General features: G+C 35.2%; 1 protein-coding gene across 14 annotated transcripts in view; it reads left to right on the top strand.

Moving 5' to 3' along the window:
• The window catches only part of USP34 (ubiquitin specific peptidase 34), a 133,639-nt gene that overhangs the window by 57,494 nt on the left and 57,005 nt on the right, over positions 1–19,140 (top strand). For 9 of the 14 annotated variants that reach the window (XM_054821653.1, XM_054821662.1, XM_054821661.1 and 6 more), the window contains 20 exons: positions 44–169; positions 581–710; positions 1,282–1,317; positions 1,725–1,855; positions 2,432–3,048; positions 3,507–3,721; positions 5,461–5,576; positions 5,660–5,787; positions 6,897–6,986; positions 7,839–7,934; positions 8,699–8,781; positions 10,051–10,205; positions 11,083–11,196; positions 12,142–12,241; positions 12,376–12,535; positions 12,929–13,055; positions 13,142–13,289; positions 16,243–16,343; positions 17,843–18,052; positions 18,685–18,810. In XM_054821653.1, coding sequence (XP_054677628.1) covers positions 44–169; positions 581–710; positions 1,282–1,317; positions 1,725–1,855; positions 2,432–3,048; positions 3,507–3,721; positions 5,461–5,576; positions 5,660–5,787; positions 6,897–6,986; positions 7,839–7,934; positions 8,699–8,781; positions 10,051–10,205; positions 11,083–11,196; positions 12,142–12,241; positions 12,376–12,535; positions 12,929–13,055; positions 13,142–13,289; positions 16,243–16,343; positions 17,843–18,052; positions 18,685–18,810 — 3,009 coding nt within the window. Of the gene's footprint in view, positions 1–43; positions 170–580; positions 715–1,281; positions 1,318–1,724; positions 1,856–2,431; positions 3,049–3,506; positions 3,722–5,460; positions 5,577–5,659; positions 5,788–6,896; positions 6,987–7,838; positions 7,935–8,698; positions 8,782–10,050; positions 10,206–11,082; positions 11,197–12,141; positions 12,242–12,375; positions 12,536–12,928; positions 13,056–13,141; positions 13,290–16,242; positions 16,344–17,842; positions 18,053–18,684; positions 18,811–19,140 lie in introns of those variants that run through there. The other 5 variants (XM_054821654.1, XM_054821659.1, XM_054821664.1 and 2 more) reach the window with 3 other exon arrangements.

Here is a 19,140-nt window from a genome sequence, read left to right on the forward strand (position 1 = left end):
TTTCATGTGCTGTTCTCTTATCTTCTCTGTTTGCACTTTGTAGCTAAAGCATTGCAGTCGTTACATACATGACTTGTTTCCTTCCTTGATCAAAAACTTGGACCCTGTCCCACTTAGACATCTTCTTAACCTAGTCTCAACTCTTCATCCAAGTGCTCACACTGAACAGGTAAAGCGTAGGCGAACAAAAATCACTGTAACAAGAAAAGAAATTATGTTAGTATATTGAAAAAGCATTATGGATTTGTCTTTGTCTTTCTAAAGAAATGCATGTAGAAGTAATATACACTGATGCGTAAGAGAGGAAACTGTATGAGTAAAGTTGTCATGTTTCTTCAGGGAGGCCTTTTATGGCTTTTGAATTCTAATCTTTTTCAGAGATTTTTGAAGACTGATAACCACTGATAAAAGATTTTAACTTCATATCTGAAGTTAAAAAGTATTTCACACAACATTATTTTGTGTATTCGTTTATTTTGATGAGTTTATTTTGGTGAAAGATGTAGAAAGATTAACAGTGGATCTTCACGTACAAAACCCACTGCTTCTTAATAGCACTGTTATCTGGTTTTGTTTATAGACCTTGTATTTGGCATCAATGCTTATAAAAGCGCTGTGGAATAATGCACTAGCAGCTAAGGCTCAGCTGTCAAAACAAAGCTCTTTTGCATCTTTACTGAGTACCAATCTGCCCATGGGAAACAAAAAAGGTATGTGGTTTTCCAGTAGATCTGGTAGTTAAATTTTTAATTTTCACAGTCTCCTTGTTGACTTTGGACAAAAAGGATGTATAAAACTTTTTACCTGAAGTATTTTTAAAAAGTGTCATGCTGGCATATTTTTCAAGCAGAAGTTGAGGATAAAGGCAAAAGCATTAAAATTTTGTGAGTGCATTTGGAAAGCTTTCTATTTCAGATCAATTCTGTTTGTATATCTAAAGTAGTATTTTTTTTTTTTTTTAATTCAGAGGATGGTCCATAACTCATCAGTTAACTCTTCTTGTTCTGCTGAACATCTGTAACTTATGTAGCTACATAAAATCTTACAAAAGCTTATCTAATTTTTACCTAGTTTTTGATATTACATGCTATTTCTGGTTTTTGGGGTTTTTTTTGACTTGACTGTGTATTTCCCCACAGTCATAACTAAAGGTGCTGCTAAGCCATTTTACTGTAGTTTCCCTTTCTTTTCTTACTGCTGATTTTTATGAATCATGGACAACTATATGCTGACAAAAAGATTTTTAGTCACTTATTTTCCCATCCTGCTTTTTTCCTTCAGAAGAAGAGGAGCTCAGAAGAGCAGCCCCTTCACCTTGTAAGTATAGTTTTAGAAGTACACCACAGTCTGATACATTTGATACTACAGTGTTTTTTCTACAGCTATCGAATTTGAATAGAGGAAAAACTAGTAAAAGTTTGAAATTATGTTTTTATGAGAAGTGAAATGAAAATTATATTTCACGTAGAATCTGGGAAATTCATATAGCTGTGCTATGTACTGGCAAGAAGAGACATCAGAATACAGATTTTGTAGTAAAATGCTCAGTGCTCTAAAAAGAATTTTTAGTATCTAGGTAGGCAGGTTGTTTGAGTTATGTCCCTTGTTCAACTGTTTGCAGGAAGAATGCTGTAGAGTTCAATATTTGTCGTGTTTTGTATAATGCTCTTACATTCCAATTAATATAGATCACAAAGTAACTGGGAAGTGTGGTTTTAAACTAGGGTCACCAGCAGCAAGCCCTCAAAGTAGTGACAACAGTGACACTCATCAGAGTGGAGGCAGTGATATTGAAATGGAGGAACAGCTTATTAACAGACCAAAACACGTACAGCAGCGACTTTCAGATACAGAGGTAAGAGTGTAAATCTTAGTCTGTGCATTTTGTTACTGAGCTGCCTATTATTAGCTAGGGAAATAATTTTTTTCTGTAAGCATTTCAAAACCTGAACAGGTACATAGCTTGTATGCTTACCTGCAGCAGAGCAGGATACTGGATAGCTAGAATCTTTACTTCTATTCTGTGCTGTTTACGTAGAATATATTGTACCTTGCCTATGAACAACTGCACTACAAAAAAACACTTCCTTGCATTTAAATTGTATTTCAGTAAGATTAATCTTATTAAGGGATTGCGTGACATATTGGTTATGTGTCGCACTGTCACTCTGCATATGTGCAAAGCCTGCACATACACCCTGTTACAAATAAGGTAATACAAAAATTGAATTATTGAATCTGACTCTTGCTCAGAGCGTTTTGTCATTGGCAACCAAATGAAGAAAGAATGAATGAAAACGTAGAGATTTGACACATTTTCTCATAAATGAAGAATGGTGTTAGAATGATGATGGTGATGATGACGTTCATTATGTATTTTGAGCAGAGTTTTATTTTTCCACCAATTTTACAAAAAATATAATAATTTCAGGAATCCATGCAAGGAAGCTCTGATGAGACAGCCAACAGCGGTGAAGATGGCAGTAGTGGCCCTGGTAGTAGCAGTGGCCATAGTGATGGATCCAGCAATGAGGCCAACTCCAGTCATGCAAGCCAGTCTGCTGGAAGCCCTGGCAGCGAGGTGCAATCTGAAGACATTGCAGATATTGAAGCTCTCAAGGAGGAGGAGGATGACGAGGAAGAAGATAGGAGTCATAATCCCCAGAAAAGCAGTAGGAGCACAGATCTACGAAGCAGGAAACTGGAATCCCAAACAGGCATCTGCCTGGGAGATGCACAGGGGGCATCGGAGAGGAGTGGTGCAAATAATGGGGCGGGAAAGGACCATGTTTTTAACACTGACTCTGTGACACCAGTGGATAATCGAATTAGAATGTTAGATGCTTGTTCTCATGCTGAGGATGCAGAACATGATATGACAGGGGAAATGAGCACTGCTCACATTTCACAAGGGTCTCAAGATTCTTGTATAACTCACACAGGGGACTTCCTTGGGGAAACTATTGGAAATGAATTATTTAACTGTCGACAATTCATTGGGCCGCAGCATCACCACCACCACCATCACCACCACCATCACCACGACGGGTAGGTAGCTTGAGATTTCTTCTGACTCCTCCTATAACAGAAATAAAAGTGGTAGCAAAATATTCAGTTTGGGCAGAAATTTGTATGGACATTTTGCTATAGTTCAGGATAATTTTGCCTAACAGAGATGATGATTATTGCAGATAGTTACACAGTAACCTGTTTTGCTAACATCTGATTAAAGTTTTTGCATTGAATAAATAAGACAACATTTAACAAAATGTTAAAATTGTTTTGCAAAATGCTGTATTTGGTTAACGTTAAAGAACTCAACACAATCATCGTGATAGTGAGACCTTCAACTTAGATGTAATTGTTTTTCAAATTCATATGGAAGTCTGCTGTTCAGACAGATGATTCATCCTGACGTTAGCTTTAGGGAGGTGTCTACTCACTTGTAGTCCGCCATAGACAACTTTCTCTTTGATATTGTCCATTCTAATTTTCTTCTTTTACAGGCATATGGTTGATGATATGCTAAGTGCAGATGATGTCAGTTGCAGTAGTTCCCAAGTCAGTGCAAAATCAGAGAAAAATATGGCTGATTTTGACGGGGAAGAGTCTGGCTGTGAAGAAGAGCTTGTACAGATTAATTCACATGCTGAGCTAACATCTCATCTTCAGCAGCACCTTCCTAACCTTGCCTCTATCTATCACGAACATCTTAGTCAAGGTAAGGGTGCTAAAAAGAAAACAGAAAAATATTACACTTCTACCTCGGTTATAAAATAATTTTGAATTAGTCTCCAATAATTAAAATAATCAAATTATTTTAACCACACATGTGCATTTGCCCAAAGAAACCACATTGACTGCTGAGATTTTATTGTTTCTCTAAGAGACTCATTTTTATATCACATTAGATTTAGCTGTGCTTACCTTTTTGAAATTTTTTTCCCCATTTCTACTGGAGCTTTTAATGCAAGTTAAAACAAATAAAGGCACTAAAAAGTCTATAAGAAGTCTATAAAAAGAAAGGTGGTACTGAAATGCAAGATTTTTTTTTTTTTTCTCTCTCTGAAATGTTATGCGATTTTTCTTCTGGTGGGTGGATCTTATTGTCATTCTGTACATTTGTCATCTTAAATGAATTAACCATAATGGGCTGTACAGAGGGTAATTTTGGAAAAATGAGTTAAAATATAACTTGATATCTTAGGGAGCTTGCCTTAAAGGGCATTTTTTGCTATTTCATCTTACACTGCCAAATCTTCTAGTTTACTTGAGGGTGCAATTTAAGATGCTACTAAAGCGCTTCTCAAGAATTATATCATCTTTCCATATGCTATTGTGGCAGCTTTATTTTCTGTTTTGTCCTCCTTTTAAATATAATGGAGGGTATGGTTAGTGAAGGTTTGACGTTTTTCTTTGCTGGTCTGGCAGAACAAAGTTTGCTATCTTCCAGCAGACAGTAAAACCAGTAGTATTTATCTCTTTTCCTGAAACAGAGTTGAGTAAGAAATCTCTTTTTTTCTTTAGGCTTAACATTTCTTGTCATGTGGAACTGAATTATAATTTCAGCCTGACATTGAAAATTTGGAAGGATTTTTTTTCTACGCTAGAGTTGAATGAACTACTAAAACTTTGTAGTTGAAACATGCTGTAAATCAGCATATTTTTTCAATATTTTCCATAGATATTATACATCTTACTGCAGATCCAAATTATTGTTTGAGCATGAGGCCTTCAGTACAGCTTATTTTTGACACCCCTAGTTTTGCACGTGCAAATAATTACAGTGATCTGCATGCAACCAAAATTTTCTACTTGACTTTGCTGTTACATGAATATAGTATCAAATAGTCGATAAATGAATGGTGCCAGCTGTGGCCACATAGAAGGAGGAAAATATCTATCGGTGTTGATGAAAACATGATGATTTTCCAAAATCATGCACTTTGATACTCTGTCGTATATAAAAATGGTGTTTGTTTTTCCTGTTTTTTAGTTAGATATAGGATATGATGCAGTACAAGAGGAACTTATTGAAATGTGCTGCTTTCTTACTTTCCAACCATGGTAGCTGCAAAGATACCTCCCTTCAGACCACAGCACTACAGAAAGACTTAAGAAATATTATAATTACACTATGAATTAAATCTAATTAACATAAAAAGCAATTCCACCTGCATCTGCAGTTCTTTAGTGTTTTTGTTGCACCTTCCTATTAGCCAAAACCAGTGTAAATATTGGCTTAACTGTCACGTTGACTTCTTGCGTGGTCATAATGTTTTGTCTTCTTTTAAGAACCCCTATGTGGAAAAAGGCTGCAATTACGATGTTGTTGTGTGCACTTGAAAATAGCCAGTAGTTTACAAATAAAGCACGTTGTTGTTCATGTACTTAGGGAGTAATGTTCAGATGAGATAGTTCCTTCTATTTATTCAATAACGGTCTTTATATTTTGTTCAGGACCAGCAGTTCATAAACATCAATATAATAGCAATGCGGTGACGGACATTAATTTGGATAATGTTTGTAAGAAAGGAAATACCCTTTTGTGGGATCTGGTCCAGGATGAAGATGCAGTAAGTTGAATACCAGAAAAGAATATTTTTTAAAAGAAAATAAATATATACTATTCAGTGACCTTTCTTTCTACTTGCTGTAGATTCATCTCTCTGAAGGGTTAATAAATGAAGCAGAGAAGCTGCTCTGTTCTTTAGTATGCTGGTTCACTGACAGACAGATTCGAATGAGATTTATTGAAGGCTGCTTAGAAAATTTAGCAAACAACAGGTAACTTAAATTATCTGTTTTTACATTTATGTATTTTTGCAACATATAGGAAATCCAAGTTGACTGTAACAGTTACTTAATTTTACAGGAGGAGAAGTTATACCAAGCAAAAGTATAAAAATAGTTTTCAAGTTGTGATGGATGTATCTGATGTTCCATTTTTCTATTCAATCAGTGTCCTGAATTTCTCATCTTGTTGCATTTGTCTGTTCTCCCTTCTGCCAGAGGTTACTGCCTTCCTACCAGTTGGTAAAAATTGGGTCCACATCTTAGCCAGTTGGGTGCAAGGTCAGGTGCCATAGCATAAGCATTTTGAACTGAATATTTAGATTTTACATGCAAGCAGCTGAGGAACAGACACGTTCTTTTCCACCAAGTCTGTTGTGGGGTCTAATTTCTGTGAAGGAGCAGCTGGAGGTAGAAGTAATACCTTGACCTTAATACCAGCCAAAGCCGTGAGATTGTACAGTTTGAAGACTGGCAAAAGTGGAATTTATTTTGTTGACACAACCAGTCAACTGCTGCTGTTACCTTTTTGCTAAGAACTGTATTTGTGAGATGAGTTACAAGTATACTGAGATGCTAATTAATAAAAGAAATGTGAAGATACTTACAACTGATGCAGAAGTTCAGTTACATGCAGTTTATGCACTTCTTGAGTTTTCCTACATAGTTGTCTTACAATACACATCTACTTGTGTCTATAATGATTTTGTGGCAGATTTATTTCTGCTATTTCAACTGTTTGTAGAAAAACCATGCTAATTTTGCTGAAATTTCAAAAGATAAGTACTATGAAACGAAAAAATAAGAATTTCTTTTTTGAAATGTAAATATTTTTTAATAAGAAAAATGTATACTGTTTTATTTTTATACTTGTCCAACAGCTGTGTGTCCAAGGCATTACATGTAAAGAATTTGAAGTATATGTAGTTCAGATTCAGAAAACAAAGTGGCTGACATGATGGTAAACTTCACACGGGTACTTCCAGTGCTTTCAGTTAGCTTGTTTGCTCACTGAACCTGAGCTTCTCAAAGGAATTTTAAAACTGACTATTTTAATTTTATAACAATCATATATTGTCATCATTTCTCTCTTTCTCCTTTAGATCAGTAGTAGTTTCACTTCGTCTTCTTCCAAAGCTGTTTGGTACGTTTCAACAATTTGGGAGCAGTTATGATACACATTGGATAACAATGTAAGTAGCCTGCTGTCCCCCAACAGGCTAAACCAAGAGAAGGGATGATGTTTTGGGGGTCTGCTGCAAGGCTTGCTTCTTTAGTGTGGTCCAAATTAATAATGACCTACGGTTATCATCTGTCTGTTGCCTGGCCTAGTTGTGTGAGCTTGTCTAATCACTCAGGACTAAATTTCTTCATAATACACACTACTGTCGTAACTGAGGTGAAGACCGATTTATTTTTTTTTTAACCTCCTGCCTTTGAATCCCAAAGGACTTGCAGACAGTACTAGACATCCACTAATAGTATATTGTAAAAGGTTATAGTAATTTGATGTTACGTCATTCTGTTCTGATTGTATATCAAATGCTTCTCAGTAATAAAAAAATTGCTTTATAAGAAAACCTTTGAAATGTGAGGTACATAGTATAGCATTCCTTACTAGAACAAACTGTATAACTAGCTGGTCTAACTATAGAGAATGGACTACTGGAACTTATGGGAAAGATTACAGTGATTATCAGCAATTTTTCTTGGCCTTTTTGACGTGACATTTAAATATATGCCCAGTTCTGAGTTTTGGGTTAGACTTTTTCTGAATTAGGGCCTTTAGGAACAGTTTTCATGGTCTCAAAAGGGAGTGTTCTGTGAGTTCTGTGCCTGAAAATAACGACATGGTGGAGCCTTATGGATGACAAGAAGAGAGTACTGTACTAGAAAATACTACTGAATTCATGGCAGATGGAAAATGGAATGTTTACTTTGGGTTTATGTGTATGCAATTTTCCTATAATAGCTGTCTAATTTCTGTAGCTTTTCTGATCTTTTTAAGCAAACCATAATACTTTCTGCCCTTTAAATTGACACAGGTGGGCAGAAAAGGAACTTAATATGATGAAACTTTTCTTTGATAATTTGGTACACTACATTCAGGCAGTCAGGGAAGGACGACATAAGCACGCATTGTAAGTACACAACTGACTTTGAGTGTTTGGTATTTTATGTTTTTAAATGTTTCTTTTCTGCTTTTCTTCTGGTGCTTCTGATGTGTTGTTACAAGTACTTTCTGTAGGGACATAGCATGCTTAGGGAGACAAAGGTCTGCAAAAACACTAGCATTTTAAATAGCTTCCTTTTCCTTAAAAAACCACGCAACAACTCTCGTGTAATTTTTGTTAGATGTTACGTTGAATATTTGTTTACAAATAAAACACGAAGATTTTATATATTCAAATCAGTTTAAAGTGATTTCATATCATAAAACTATTCAAATGTTTTAGTTTTAAAATCTCTTCTCATTAACCTTAGCAGTAGTTTAACACATTCATCCACACTTTCCAATCTGTATGACTAAGATTAGGTCTATATACACAAGTGATACAATTTCTAGCTTCCCAATCCTGGAGGAATAGACTATACGTGTTTTGACAGATCTGAAAGTCAGTATGTAAATATGCGCACCCACAATTGAAAAAATGTTGCTATTTATGGGTGAAATTTTTACTTTATTATACACCTTTCTATTGGACATTGCTCTAGTGAGAAATTACTTCAAAAGCTGTTCTGTAATGTACTAGACTGTAGACTATATACTGAACTAGAAGTTCAGAAAGAAACTTATAAGAAAAAATTATTTATGCTTTTAAGAGGCACATGTATGAGTGGGGGGGAAAGTTATGACAATAAATAACTAAATAAACTTCTATTTTTATACAAATTTAAATTTTAGATACAGCCACAGTGCAGAAGTTCAGGTTCGTCTCCAATTCCTGACATGTGTGTTTTCAACTCTAGGATCACCAGATCATTTCAGTAAGTATTTCAGTAAGGTTACCTTATCAGAGAAGCACCTCACAGCAAGGCTCACGTAGTTCTTAATAATCATTGGTAGCTTAAATAAATATGATATTTTAAACAGATACAGTTTTAAATAATTTCTGGTACTGTTTCAAAAGAAGCAAAATGCTTTGATGAAAGCACAGAACCAACATTGGAGTTGAGATTCTATTGCAGTTCTGTGAGAACAGATTTTTACATTCTCTGTGCCTCAGTTTTTCTAAATATTAGGATTGTAATAATAACTGAAATTAAGATAATATATTGTGTATTTGTGGGTTTTGATTCACATCCATAGTGTTCTCAGGAGATACATACTCAACAAGTAAGTTGTGATACCAAAAAAAAAAAGTTCTTTATATTTTAATACTGTCAGAAATCAGTTTACACTCCCTGTAGGGTCTTTTGCAAAAGTGGCATTCTATATGATAGTTGATCTGTACAGATGCTGAAGTCTTTTCACTCTAGAAAGTTAAAAATAGAAATCTTTTGATGTGGCTGATGCAGTTTGAAGTTGAACATAGTTTTCTGTGGTTTTAGTAACCCTTGGTGGCTTTCCCTTCCATAAATTGTTGTAGCCACTCTCTTCTTAAGCCCTTGCAAACTTGTAGCCTTCAGTGTTGTCTCAGCATCAGCTCTGTACAGACTTTCAGTTGATTGTATATTGAGGTCATTTATTAAAACGACTCAAGGGAGGAGTTACTTGGGTAGTCCCATTATAGGCAGTCAAAGTTGGCATGCAATGCATGGCTTGTCCCTTTGGTCATTAGAGTAGAGTACAGGAAGGAATGAGAATATCTGTACCCAAGAGGAAAAAAAGAAACTCGTAACACTGCATTTCCTACTGTTGATAGGATAGCCACAATTCTTTTTAAAGAAATTTGTTAGGATCATAAATGCTTATATGCCAACTAAGAAAATAAACCCACAGTTTTCTTGAAAGGAATAAAAATGAAATCATTACAGAAATACTATTTTCAGCCACAATCTCAATACTGAGCTCAAAGCTGGACTCCAGGTCGTGCCCAGTAATTACTTATGAACTGAGAAACAACCTGCCGTTTGTTACGAGATCTCAGGTCGGCCCCCGCTACTCGTTGGTTTAGTAACAACTGACAGCACTGATGACCAAAAACTGTAGCTGATTGCCGGCTCTAGAAGGGGGAAAGAGTCTTGGGTTTTGTAGCATATCACTATATATTTGATGTTATAAAGGAGTAGTTAAAAGTACTTTCCTAATTTCAGGGTTGAGTTTAGAACAAGTGGATATATTGTGGCACTGCTTAGTAGAAGATTCTGAATGTTACGATGATGCACTACACTGGTTTTTAAATCAAGTACGAAGTAAAGATCAGCATGCTATGGGTATGGAGACATACAAGCATCTTTTTTTGGAAAAGGTATGTAGAGAGTTAATTGCAACCTTATTAATTCTAATAAAAGTGTTTCTTTCCGTATCAGCACTATTTAACTTATTTAAAATAGTTTCTATGAAGTATATGTCTTTATTAGTCCGGGAGGGCCCCACTCCTCATGCAATGATTTTTCTCTGCTTGGAGGGAAGAAGGGAAGGTATTGGCGTGAATTCTTTTCGCACTAGTATTTACCTGAATGTTTCTTTGCAAATAGCCTGTGTGTTGTATCAGAAGCTATGTAGCACTTCAATTTGAAAAAAGCAGCCACCCAAAACTATACTTTCTTTTATGATATATATATATACCTGACTAAAAAAATGAATTTTCTCCTTTTTGGGAGGGACGCATAAAGCTCGTCCATACACCCACTGAAAATACAAACATGCAGTGGTAGAACTTTTTGCAAGGGGTCCCATCCATTTCAACAGATGACATTACAAAATGGATAGATTGTGCAATAATTAATGTTGTCTGGTTCTTTTTCAAGGTTACACTGCTTTTGTCTACTTTTGTAAGCGTAGGAGTTTTTTGAATGGACACTTCCTGTATGCTAACAAATTGTCCCACTGTTGATAATTTAAGCAGCTAATGTTACAGTACTAATTTTTGTTCCCTCTGCACTGTTACAGTCCAAATCAGTGATAGAGAGGTTTAAGCCAATTATAGTTGATTTTTTGTGATGTATATAAAATTCAGAGTGTGTGATCTTTTGCAAGAATAAATTTTAATTGATCTACTTAATTTGAATATGATTGGTAGTAACGATGACATTTTTCTGTGCTAATGAAATAAATACCCTGTAATTGCTCTCCGTTCCATCTCTGAATTTTTTTCCACACTAAAGTGCATTCATTTTATTTAGATGCCACAACTCAAACCTGAAACTATTAGTATGACTGGCCTAAACCTGTTCCAGCATTTGTGTAATTTGGCTCGATTGGCTACTAGTGCATATGATGGTGGCTCAAACTCAGAGGTAAGCCTAGATTCTGTGCTCATGTTTTTCTTCTTTCTGAGAGAAGGGGAATGTTAAATTACTTATTTGCAACAGCATCTCTCTCAAGAACTTATTAGTTTGAATGTTGTTTACTGGCTTGAAATGGCAATGTCAGAGCCCGTAGTGGTGGGGTCTGTACAGATTTCTGCCTCGAGGAGAGCCCTGGAAGCTCAGGGCTCAAAAGTTCAAATCAGGGGCAGTCAAATGGAAATAAAAGAGGCCAATGACCCTGACCTTCCCTCATGACTTTGAGCATGTGCGGCTTTGTCTCTAGAGGTAGAGATTGGAAACCACAAAGAAAATGATACCTGTTGCTTGTGCAGTTTATCATATTCTTAGCATAACTGAGCTGTGTTCACTGTTCTGTTTAAAGAATGGGTTTGTAATATTTACTTTTATAAATAAGAAGATTCAGATGACATTCTATTAGGCATATTTAATTATGACTAGAAATCCGTTGTAAAATGTCTCAGTTACATATGATGTGCCTTAGAAGTTTTTATTCTGTAGTTTTTTTATACAGAGAAACTATCTTAGAAATAAAATAGTATATAGGATATTTTTCTGTGAATTGATTTGAGGCAAATTTTATTAAAATTTCTATTCTTGCAATGAATACCAATAATAGTTGTTGGTTTAAGGCTTCATTTTAAAGTATTCCTGTTTATCAAAAGTGAAAATTCATTCTTTTGAATGTTAACCAGCTCTCCTTATGCTTCACAGTATGAAAATATTTCTGTGAAAGCTAGGATTTTATAATAATTGATGTGTGCACTGATGAGAGCCCAAGCTGAGGAAAACCAGTTATTTTTAGTAATCGCATCAAGAGGCAAATAAAATGTCTCAGGTCAGAAAAGCATCACTCCCAGTAAAATAATGAGGCAATATTTTGTTTGTGTGTTCATTTTCCTTTTGTCAAAACAGTTGTGTGGCATGGACCAGTTCTGGGGTATTGCTTTAAGAGCACAGTCCGGTGATGTCAGTCGAGCGGCTATCCAGTATATCAACTCTTACTATATCAATGGTATGAATTTTTATTTTTGTTTTCTGTTTAAAGCATTGCAAAGAATATCTAGTGTTATCCTCTTCTTATTCTAAGTATTAAAATGCATAGTCCCAAAGTTGGGCATATATAATTTACTTTAACTGATATTACAGGTAAAACCGGTCTGGAAAAAGAACAGGAATTCATTAGCAAGTGTATGGAGAGTCTGATGATAGCTTCTAGTAACCTTGAGCAAGACTCTCATTCAAGTCTGACCATTATTGAAAGAGGACTGTTAATGCTGAAGACACACCTGGAGGCTTTTAGGAGAAGGTAAATAGCTCCATTGATATCTTTGGATGCAGAATTTCTTTACGTTCTTCTTGTCATAATGATGAATGAGTTATTAATTTAAATAACAGTTTCTTTGTTTTTCTTTGTGTAAAGTAAAGACAGTAGTGGGTAGTTTTGAAAGGTATTAAATAAGGTTTAGGTGATTACCAGAGTTGGCCCTTGCCCCGTATAAATATGTATGGGTGTTCTTTTAGTTTTATTTAAAAAATAGTGGTAATATCAATAACTTCCTCTTGTTTTGGGAAAAAAAAAACCCAACAAAACAGCGAATAAAGGTGCAAGTTTTGTCTTTCCTCTCATTGTTTATCAAACATTTGTGTTAAATAGGTTTTGACAAAAATACTTTTTCAATGTTTTTACCTGCTTCTTAAGGTTTGCGTATCATCTGAGACAGTGGCAGATTGAAGGCACCGGTATCAGCAGTCACTTGAAAGCCCTGAGTGACAAACAGTCACTGCCACTAAGAATTGTATGTCAGCCAGCTGGACTTCCTGACAAGGTAGTTAAAAGCCCTTTTACAAGCACATCCATTGTTAAATTTCACTAAGTGCACTTTGAAAAATAAAAATATGTGTTTTATTTCAGATGACTATAGAAATGTATCCTAGTGATCAGGTGGCCGATCTACGGGCAGAAGTCACCCATTGGTACGAAAATTTGCAGAAGGAGCAGATAAATCAACAAGCACAGCTGCAGGAGTTTGGCCAAAGCAGCCGCAAAGGGGATTTCCCTGGTAAGCTGTAGTACTTGTAACTGTCTTTTTCCCCCTTATGAGCATTCATCTATTAGAAGATTATGGGTTTTTTCTTCCCCAGATATCCTAAATAAGAAAGCATTATGATTTATTTTCTTCTAGCTGAGTTATAGTTAGTGTCACCCTCCCTTTTAATTAATAGCGTTGTTTCTTGAGCGCTACCATTTATTTGAAGTAGCAAAGAAAATGTAGATCTGCCAGAGGTCCTTAGATCTAGCTAAGCTTCAAGTCCCAATAGACTTTGCCCCACATTATTTTTTTTCTTCTTGTTGTTGTAATTAATTATGTCGTTTTCTGTAATTTGGAGATTCTGTTACATAGAACCTTAATCTGTTTTGTGAAATTTATACATTTCTGGCTCTGCCATTGATTCAGAATTTGAAGTCATAGTTCAAATTCATAATTTATATCCTACATATATGTATTCCAGTCAGGTGTAAGATTTTCCTTACTCCTGCAACTGCTTTTTAATTTATGATCATCCTTTAGCAAAAATGATTATTCTTTCTCTTTTGGTGCTCTTAATTTGGAATGTCACCTTGCTCCTGAGATGGTCATTGCTTGCTTACAGCATGATGAATATGCTTCCTGTTGTTTTGAGTGAATGAAAATTTCTACTTTATCCTTTAGAAGGAGGGCGTTTTCTAAATCCTACTGATGTTCTATATTATAGCATTCTTATCAGTTATTGCTGTTGAAAATGTTACTGTTTTCTGAATTATCTTCTCAATGTTTTCTTGTTTTCTTTCTTTTCTCATTATGAGCAAGAGTTAGCGTGTAATACATATTATCTGAATAAATTCTGTCCATGAACATCTTTTTCGCACACCACTGACCATTAGTAAATGTGTAAATGTGAATCTGATTTTCTTTTCATAGTTCAACACCTTTAAAAAAAAAAGTATTTGATTGAGACACTATGTCAGTAAACCAAATTGAATTTTAGACATCTTAATTACCTTCTTTGTGAAATTCTTATCCAGCCACTCATCAGAAGCTGGTTTAGTGAAGAAACTATCTTGTTTTCCACCAAGTATAGCCACATAGCAGAATTTTTAATTTTTTTTTTTAGCTGGGATTTTGGAAATACATGATTCAGAAAATTCAGAACTGCAGTCCTACAGCAGCTGCAGTTCAGTCATGTTACATATGTACAATGTCTTTTGTTTTGTAGAATGACGGTGCTATAATTTTGTACACTTTTTGTGAATATTACTTTATTTTTTCTGTGTTTATTACACTAATCATTAACATACCATAACAATGGGCAACTGGAGAACTGTAAGATTTGTATCTGTTGATTCATAAACCCGGTGTCCTTTGCTAGGTTTAAAACTCATATTAATGCCTCTAAGTGCTTCACTTGTGATATCTGTGTTGGCTAATAGATGCATAAAATCCTGTAAGAGGCTAAATCTTATTAACCAGACTCCTGAAGAAGTGTTTCTGCATTGTTCTGTGCATGTCACCATGTGTTTGGAATGATCTAGTCACGTGGTTTTTACTTTTCAATTGCTAATTTTGAGAATATAGGACTGAAACTGAGTCTTGTGGTTAAAACCTGTAGTTTTACTCATCCATACCCTATTTTGGGGACGGTTTTGTATAGATTAAAAAAAAAAGGACTTTCTAATATCATTTTGTTGGTCACAAAAGTCTCTGTGAATTATGGTTCAGTGTATTGACTGTTTACACTTAAAAACTTGGGTCGTTCTGCATCACAGGAGACATGTATTGTACAAGGTACGTCGTGCACACTTTTGTCTCGGTGACCTTTTACTGCCTCCATTTTAATTTACCTGTATTAGTTAATCTACAACAAAAAACAGTTCCTGGTTAGGAACCTGAAATGGTGATTATTTCATCAACTTAGGTAAAAACCTGAGCAGAGTTTATCAAGTTCCAGTAAAAATTAAAGGCTCATGATGTCAGAGTACAAGTTTTTCCCTTGCCTCTTCCTTAGGGAGCTAAATGTTGTTGTCCTTCATTGGTTTTTAGTTGTTTTCTCAGGTGGGATTTCAATTTCATGAAAGAGGTAGACAGTATAGAATATTTGTATCAGCTTTTGACTCTTGGAATTCTAGACTTGCAACTTTTTTGCTTCCTTTGCTTCTTTTTATTTGGTTTTATTTATCTGTTGTTAACTGACTGGCACTTTCACGCTATTGGCCTCCTTTAGTGCTCCTGTTAGCCTGCCTTTTCACCACTGTGTAGATGGCTGTTTCTTTTCCAGCATCTTTGCACAAAGTGTTCTTTCATTTTCTTGCTCTTGGGATGCATGAACAAATGATATGTGATACCAGTGGCTGAAAAGCACAGCAAATTTCCATCTGTGACAAATATCTTTGTGCACCGGAATTGTTTCTTAGAACTATATGAGTACTCTGAGGTATAGAGTCATTGTGTGGTGTGATTCTTGGTTACTGCTTGATTGTCTGTGCCAAATGAAATTAAATTCTTAATCTTTTAATTGTTCCTATTTCTTGTTCAGTGTTGAGAATTCTTTGAAGGGTGTTCTCAGGTTTTCCTTTCTGAAGTTTATGACATCTTTAGTTCCAACTTACATTTAAGTAAGATAATTATTGCTTCTTTGCTGTTGCTGACTATCACAAGTGTGTGATACAACAGGATTTTGTTGATGATCACAATCATTTTCCATTATCCTTCTCTAGGCATAGCATAATTTACTACAAAATATGAAAGGCATGTTTTAGTCTGTATTGTGGACACTTTTCACTGCAAGATTGGGTGAACTGTTATTGAAAAGGAAATTTAATTTATTGTAATAACTAGTTTTCATAAGGAAATTGCGTTAAATTTTTTCCTCATTTTAATTGCTGAAGGATGTACTATTAAAAATAAGTCTTAGCACTTTCATTAGAAAATGAAACTGTGATTCCAGAAATTTACTGAAATAATGTTTTTATCCTAGGTGGCCTCATGGGACCTGTGAGAATGATTTCATCTGGGCATGAACTGACAACTGATTATGATGAAAAGACACTTCATGAATTGGGTTTTAAGGATATGCAGGTATTGCCAGCATATAGATAGCAGTCACTGGAAAAGATTGCTTGATATGTTGCTTTAGTCTTGTACATCTGATATATGTAGTGGTAGTGGAAGGTATATTTTTCTTTGGGAGCATCCTGCAATTTTTCAGAAACTGTTTCACGCTATCCAACATGTGCCTCCTGTAAGCTCAAACTAATACTATCAGTCCTTGCTGCTGTTGTCAGTCTTTAAAATGATTAATGATTTTAAAAACCTAATTCTAGTAATGTTAGCAGATGTGAAAACTCAAGGAGTGAAAGAAAAATTTCAGGTTTTTGCATTCATCAAGGAAAACTAGAGACCAAGGAAAACAAAATCAAGTATCCACATTTTGTCTGAATTGTTGAACTGGTATTATTTCCCTATTAGCAGTGACTAGCTCTCTCCTTAGGTGGGTTAAATCTGAAGTATCTTTTAATGCTTACTTGTAATTTTTTATTTTGATTCAGAATTCCTGTTAGAGCAGTCTACTCATAAGTTTGCCAAAGTCTACAGTATGGAAAAGCCTAATTTGATTTGTATAAGAGTGAATGTCATGACTGTTTTAGGGAGATGGGACTGTAACAAAACTTACCAGCATCTCATCACATATATTCTTTCTGTCTAACGGAAAACAAAACTCCTACCACACATCTTCAGGGACCTGTTAACATACTCTTAGAAAGATTATTGCTGGCTGATACGCTTATGCATGCCATTGCTGGCTCTTAGCAGTTGCAGCAGTTGCTCTGTCTTTTCTGGTTCCAAATTGGTTGATCTTTGGGACTACATCTTTGATTGTTCATTAGTTCCTTTTGCTAAATGAATTGGGTTAATTGAAAAGCAAAACTAGATTTTAAAATAGTATTTTCTTACTAACATAGGTAATTTTACAGAATTGAACTATGATACAATCAGATCAATTCTTATGTTTGCAGAACTTGAAGGAGCAGTAACATTCAGTTTGAATAGCTGGGCGTGATCGATATATGGAGGTGATAACAAGTCAGCAGAAACAGTTCTTTTGAGAATGGCTTTCCGCAGCGTGGTTATGCCAGTATAACAAATGTCTGGTTTTCCAACTGCACTGCTTTTTGTACTAATGCACCCTCACTATCATTCTTCTGGTCCTTTGAGCCAATTTATCTCATTTTTCCTCTGGATTAGTTTTTGTGCCATTTCATTAATGTACTGAGAAGTCAGACCAGTACTAGAGTCTCCCCAGCCTGAATGGCAAAATAAGGGATGAGGGACAAGGAAGGAGGAGCGTCTACTCTAACAACAGCAAACAGTGTATGCAGCTACACCCTGAATGCCTTAAGTGAACGCAAAACCGAGCTTTAATTATGGCAGTTGCTCAAAATGCTGCTCAGTAAAGACAAAGCTATTGATGTATCTTTAAGTTCTTAATTCTGATCCTGTTGAAAACATTCTGTGAATTTAACATATGCATTTTTAAAATTGTCTCTCTCTTCCTTGTTGTTTCTCTGTGTTTCTAGATGGTTTTCGTATCCCTGGGTGCACCAAGGAGAGAACGTAAAGGTGAAGGTGTTCAGCTTCCAGCGTCCTGCCTACCTCCTCCTCAGAAGGACAACATTCCCATGCTTTTACTCCTGCAAGAACCTCATCTCACCACCCTTTTTGATCTGTTAGAGATGCTCGCCTCTTTTAAGCCTCCTTCTGGAGAAGTGGCTATGGAAGATAGTGAGGTAATTTAGAGTAATTTTGTTAGAATAATTACATTTAAGTCTTATTTAATTGGATCTATTTTTCCTATCTAGCCTACTTCTTGTGTACTCTATCCAATTGCTAGATATGTTTATTGTCTGTATATTCACATTTCACATATGGTATAATCATTGTCATGATTTTTCTGAATTTCTTAACAACATTGTTCTGATATATTTTAAATGTTCTAAATATTGTAGAAGCTATAAAAAAGTCATTCTTAAGAAAGATTATTGATTATTTAAATAGATGTGGTGACTAATAATGGGAATTGGCTTGAAGAAAGGTTTGTAAAGGTTTTATTGCAAAAACTCAAGTTTTATGTCTTATATGCCATCATTAGCTTGTGGGAAATTAAATAACTACTAGTATATTCGAACCAGTAGTTTAAGTTTTATTTACACTCAAATATTTCAAAATATGATATGCTGTAAAGATAGTGGAACTTAAGTGTCTTGCAGGTTCAGTGTGTCTTCAACTATCATGTTCTATTTATAGATTTACATTATATAGGAAACAGCTTCTTAATTAAGAATAGATACATTTTTGGACTTTGAAATCTTATTTTCACCACGGAGTTCACAATAAGAATGGTTGTTCTGTGGTTTGTCAGAGTGCAAGGTGTGAAGAACTCCATCTCCATGCAGAAAACTTATCCAGACGCGTCTGGGAACTGTTAATGCTTCTGCCAACGTGCCCTAATATGTTGCAGGCATTCCAGAATATTTCAGATGAGCAGGTAAACAAAGAATGCTTGGTTTACATATTTATCTTTATTATACATGGATGCTTGTCGTGTCTAGTGTTTTAGTTGAATTTTACCCAGAGAGGAGTGTTAAATAGTAAGTATGTTAAGCATGCTGAGACACAAGTCAACCTAATAAGCAAACCTAATAATTCTTACGAAATTAAACTAAACAGAGATGTCAGTTCCCGAAGTTTGTTTTTATGATTTCTTTTTTAAAAGTTATTTAATAAATGAATAGTCAGTACTAATTGTCACAATATTCTGGTTTGAATTGAAGCAGCAGTTTCTTCATTTGCAGCCTTGCTAACATTATGACTGTTG

This window comes from Grus americana, chromosome 3 (assembly GCF_028858705.1).
Source record: "Grus americana isolate bGruAme1 chromosome 3, bGruAme1.mat, whole genome shotgun sequence".
Taxonomy (NCBI): Eukaryota; Metazoa; Chordata; class Aves; order Gruiformes; family Gruidae; genus Grus; species Grus americana.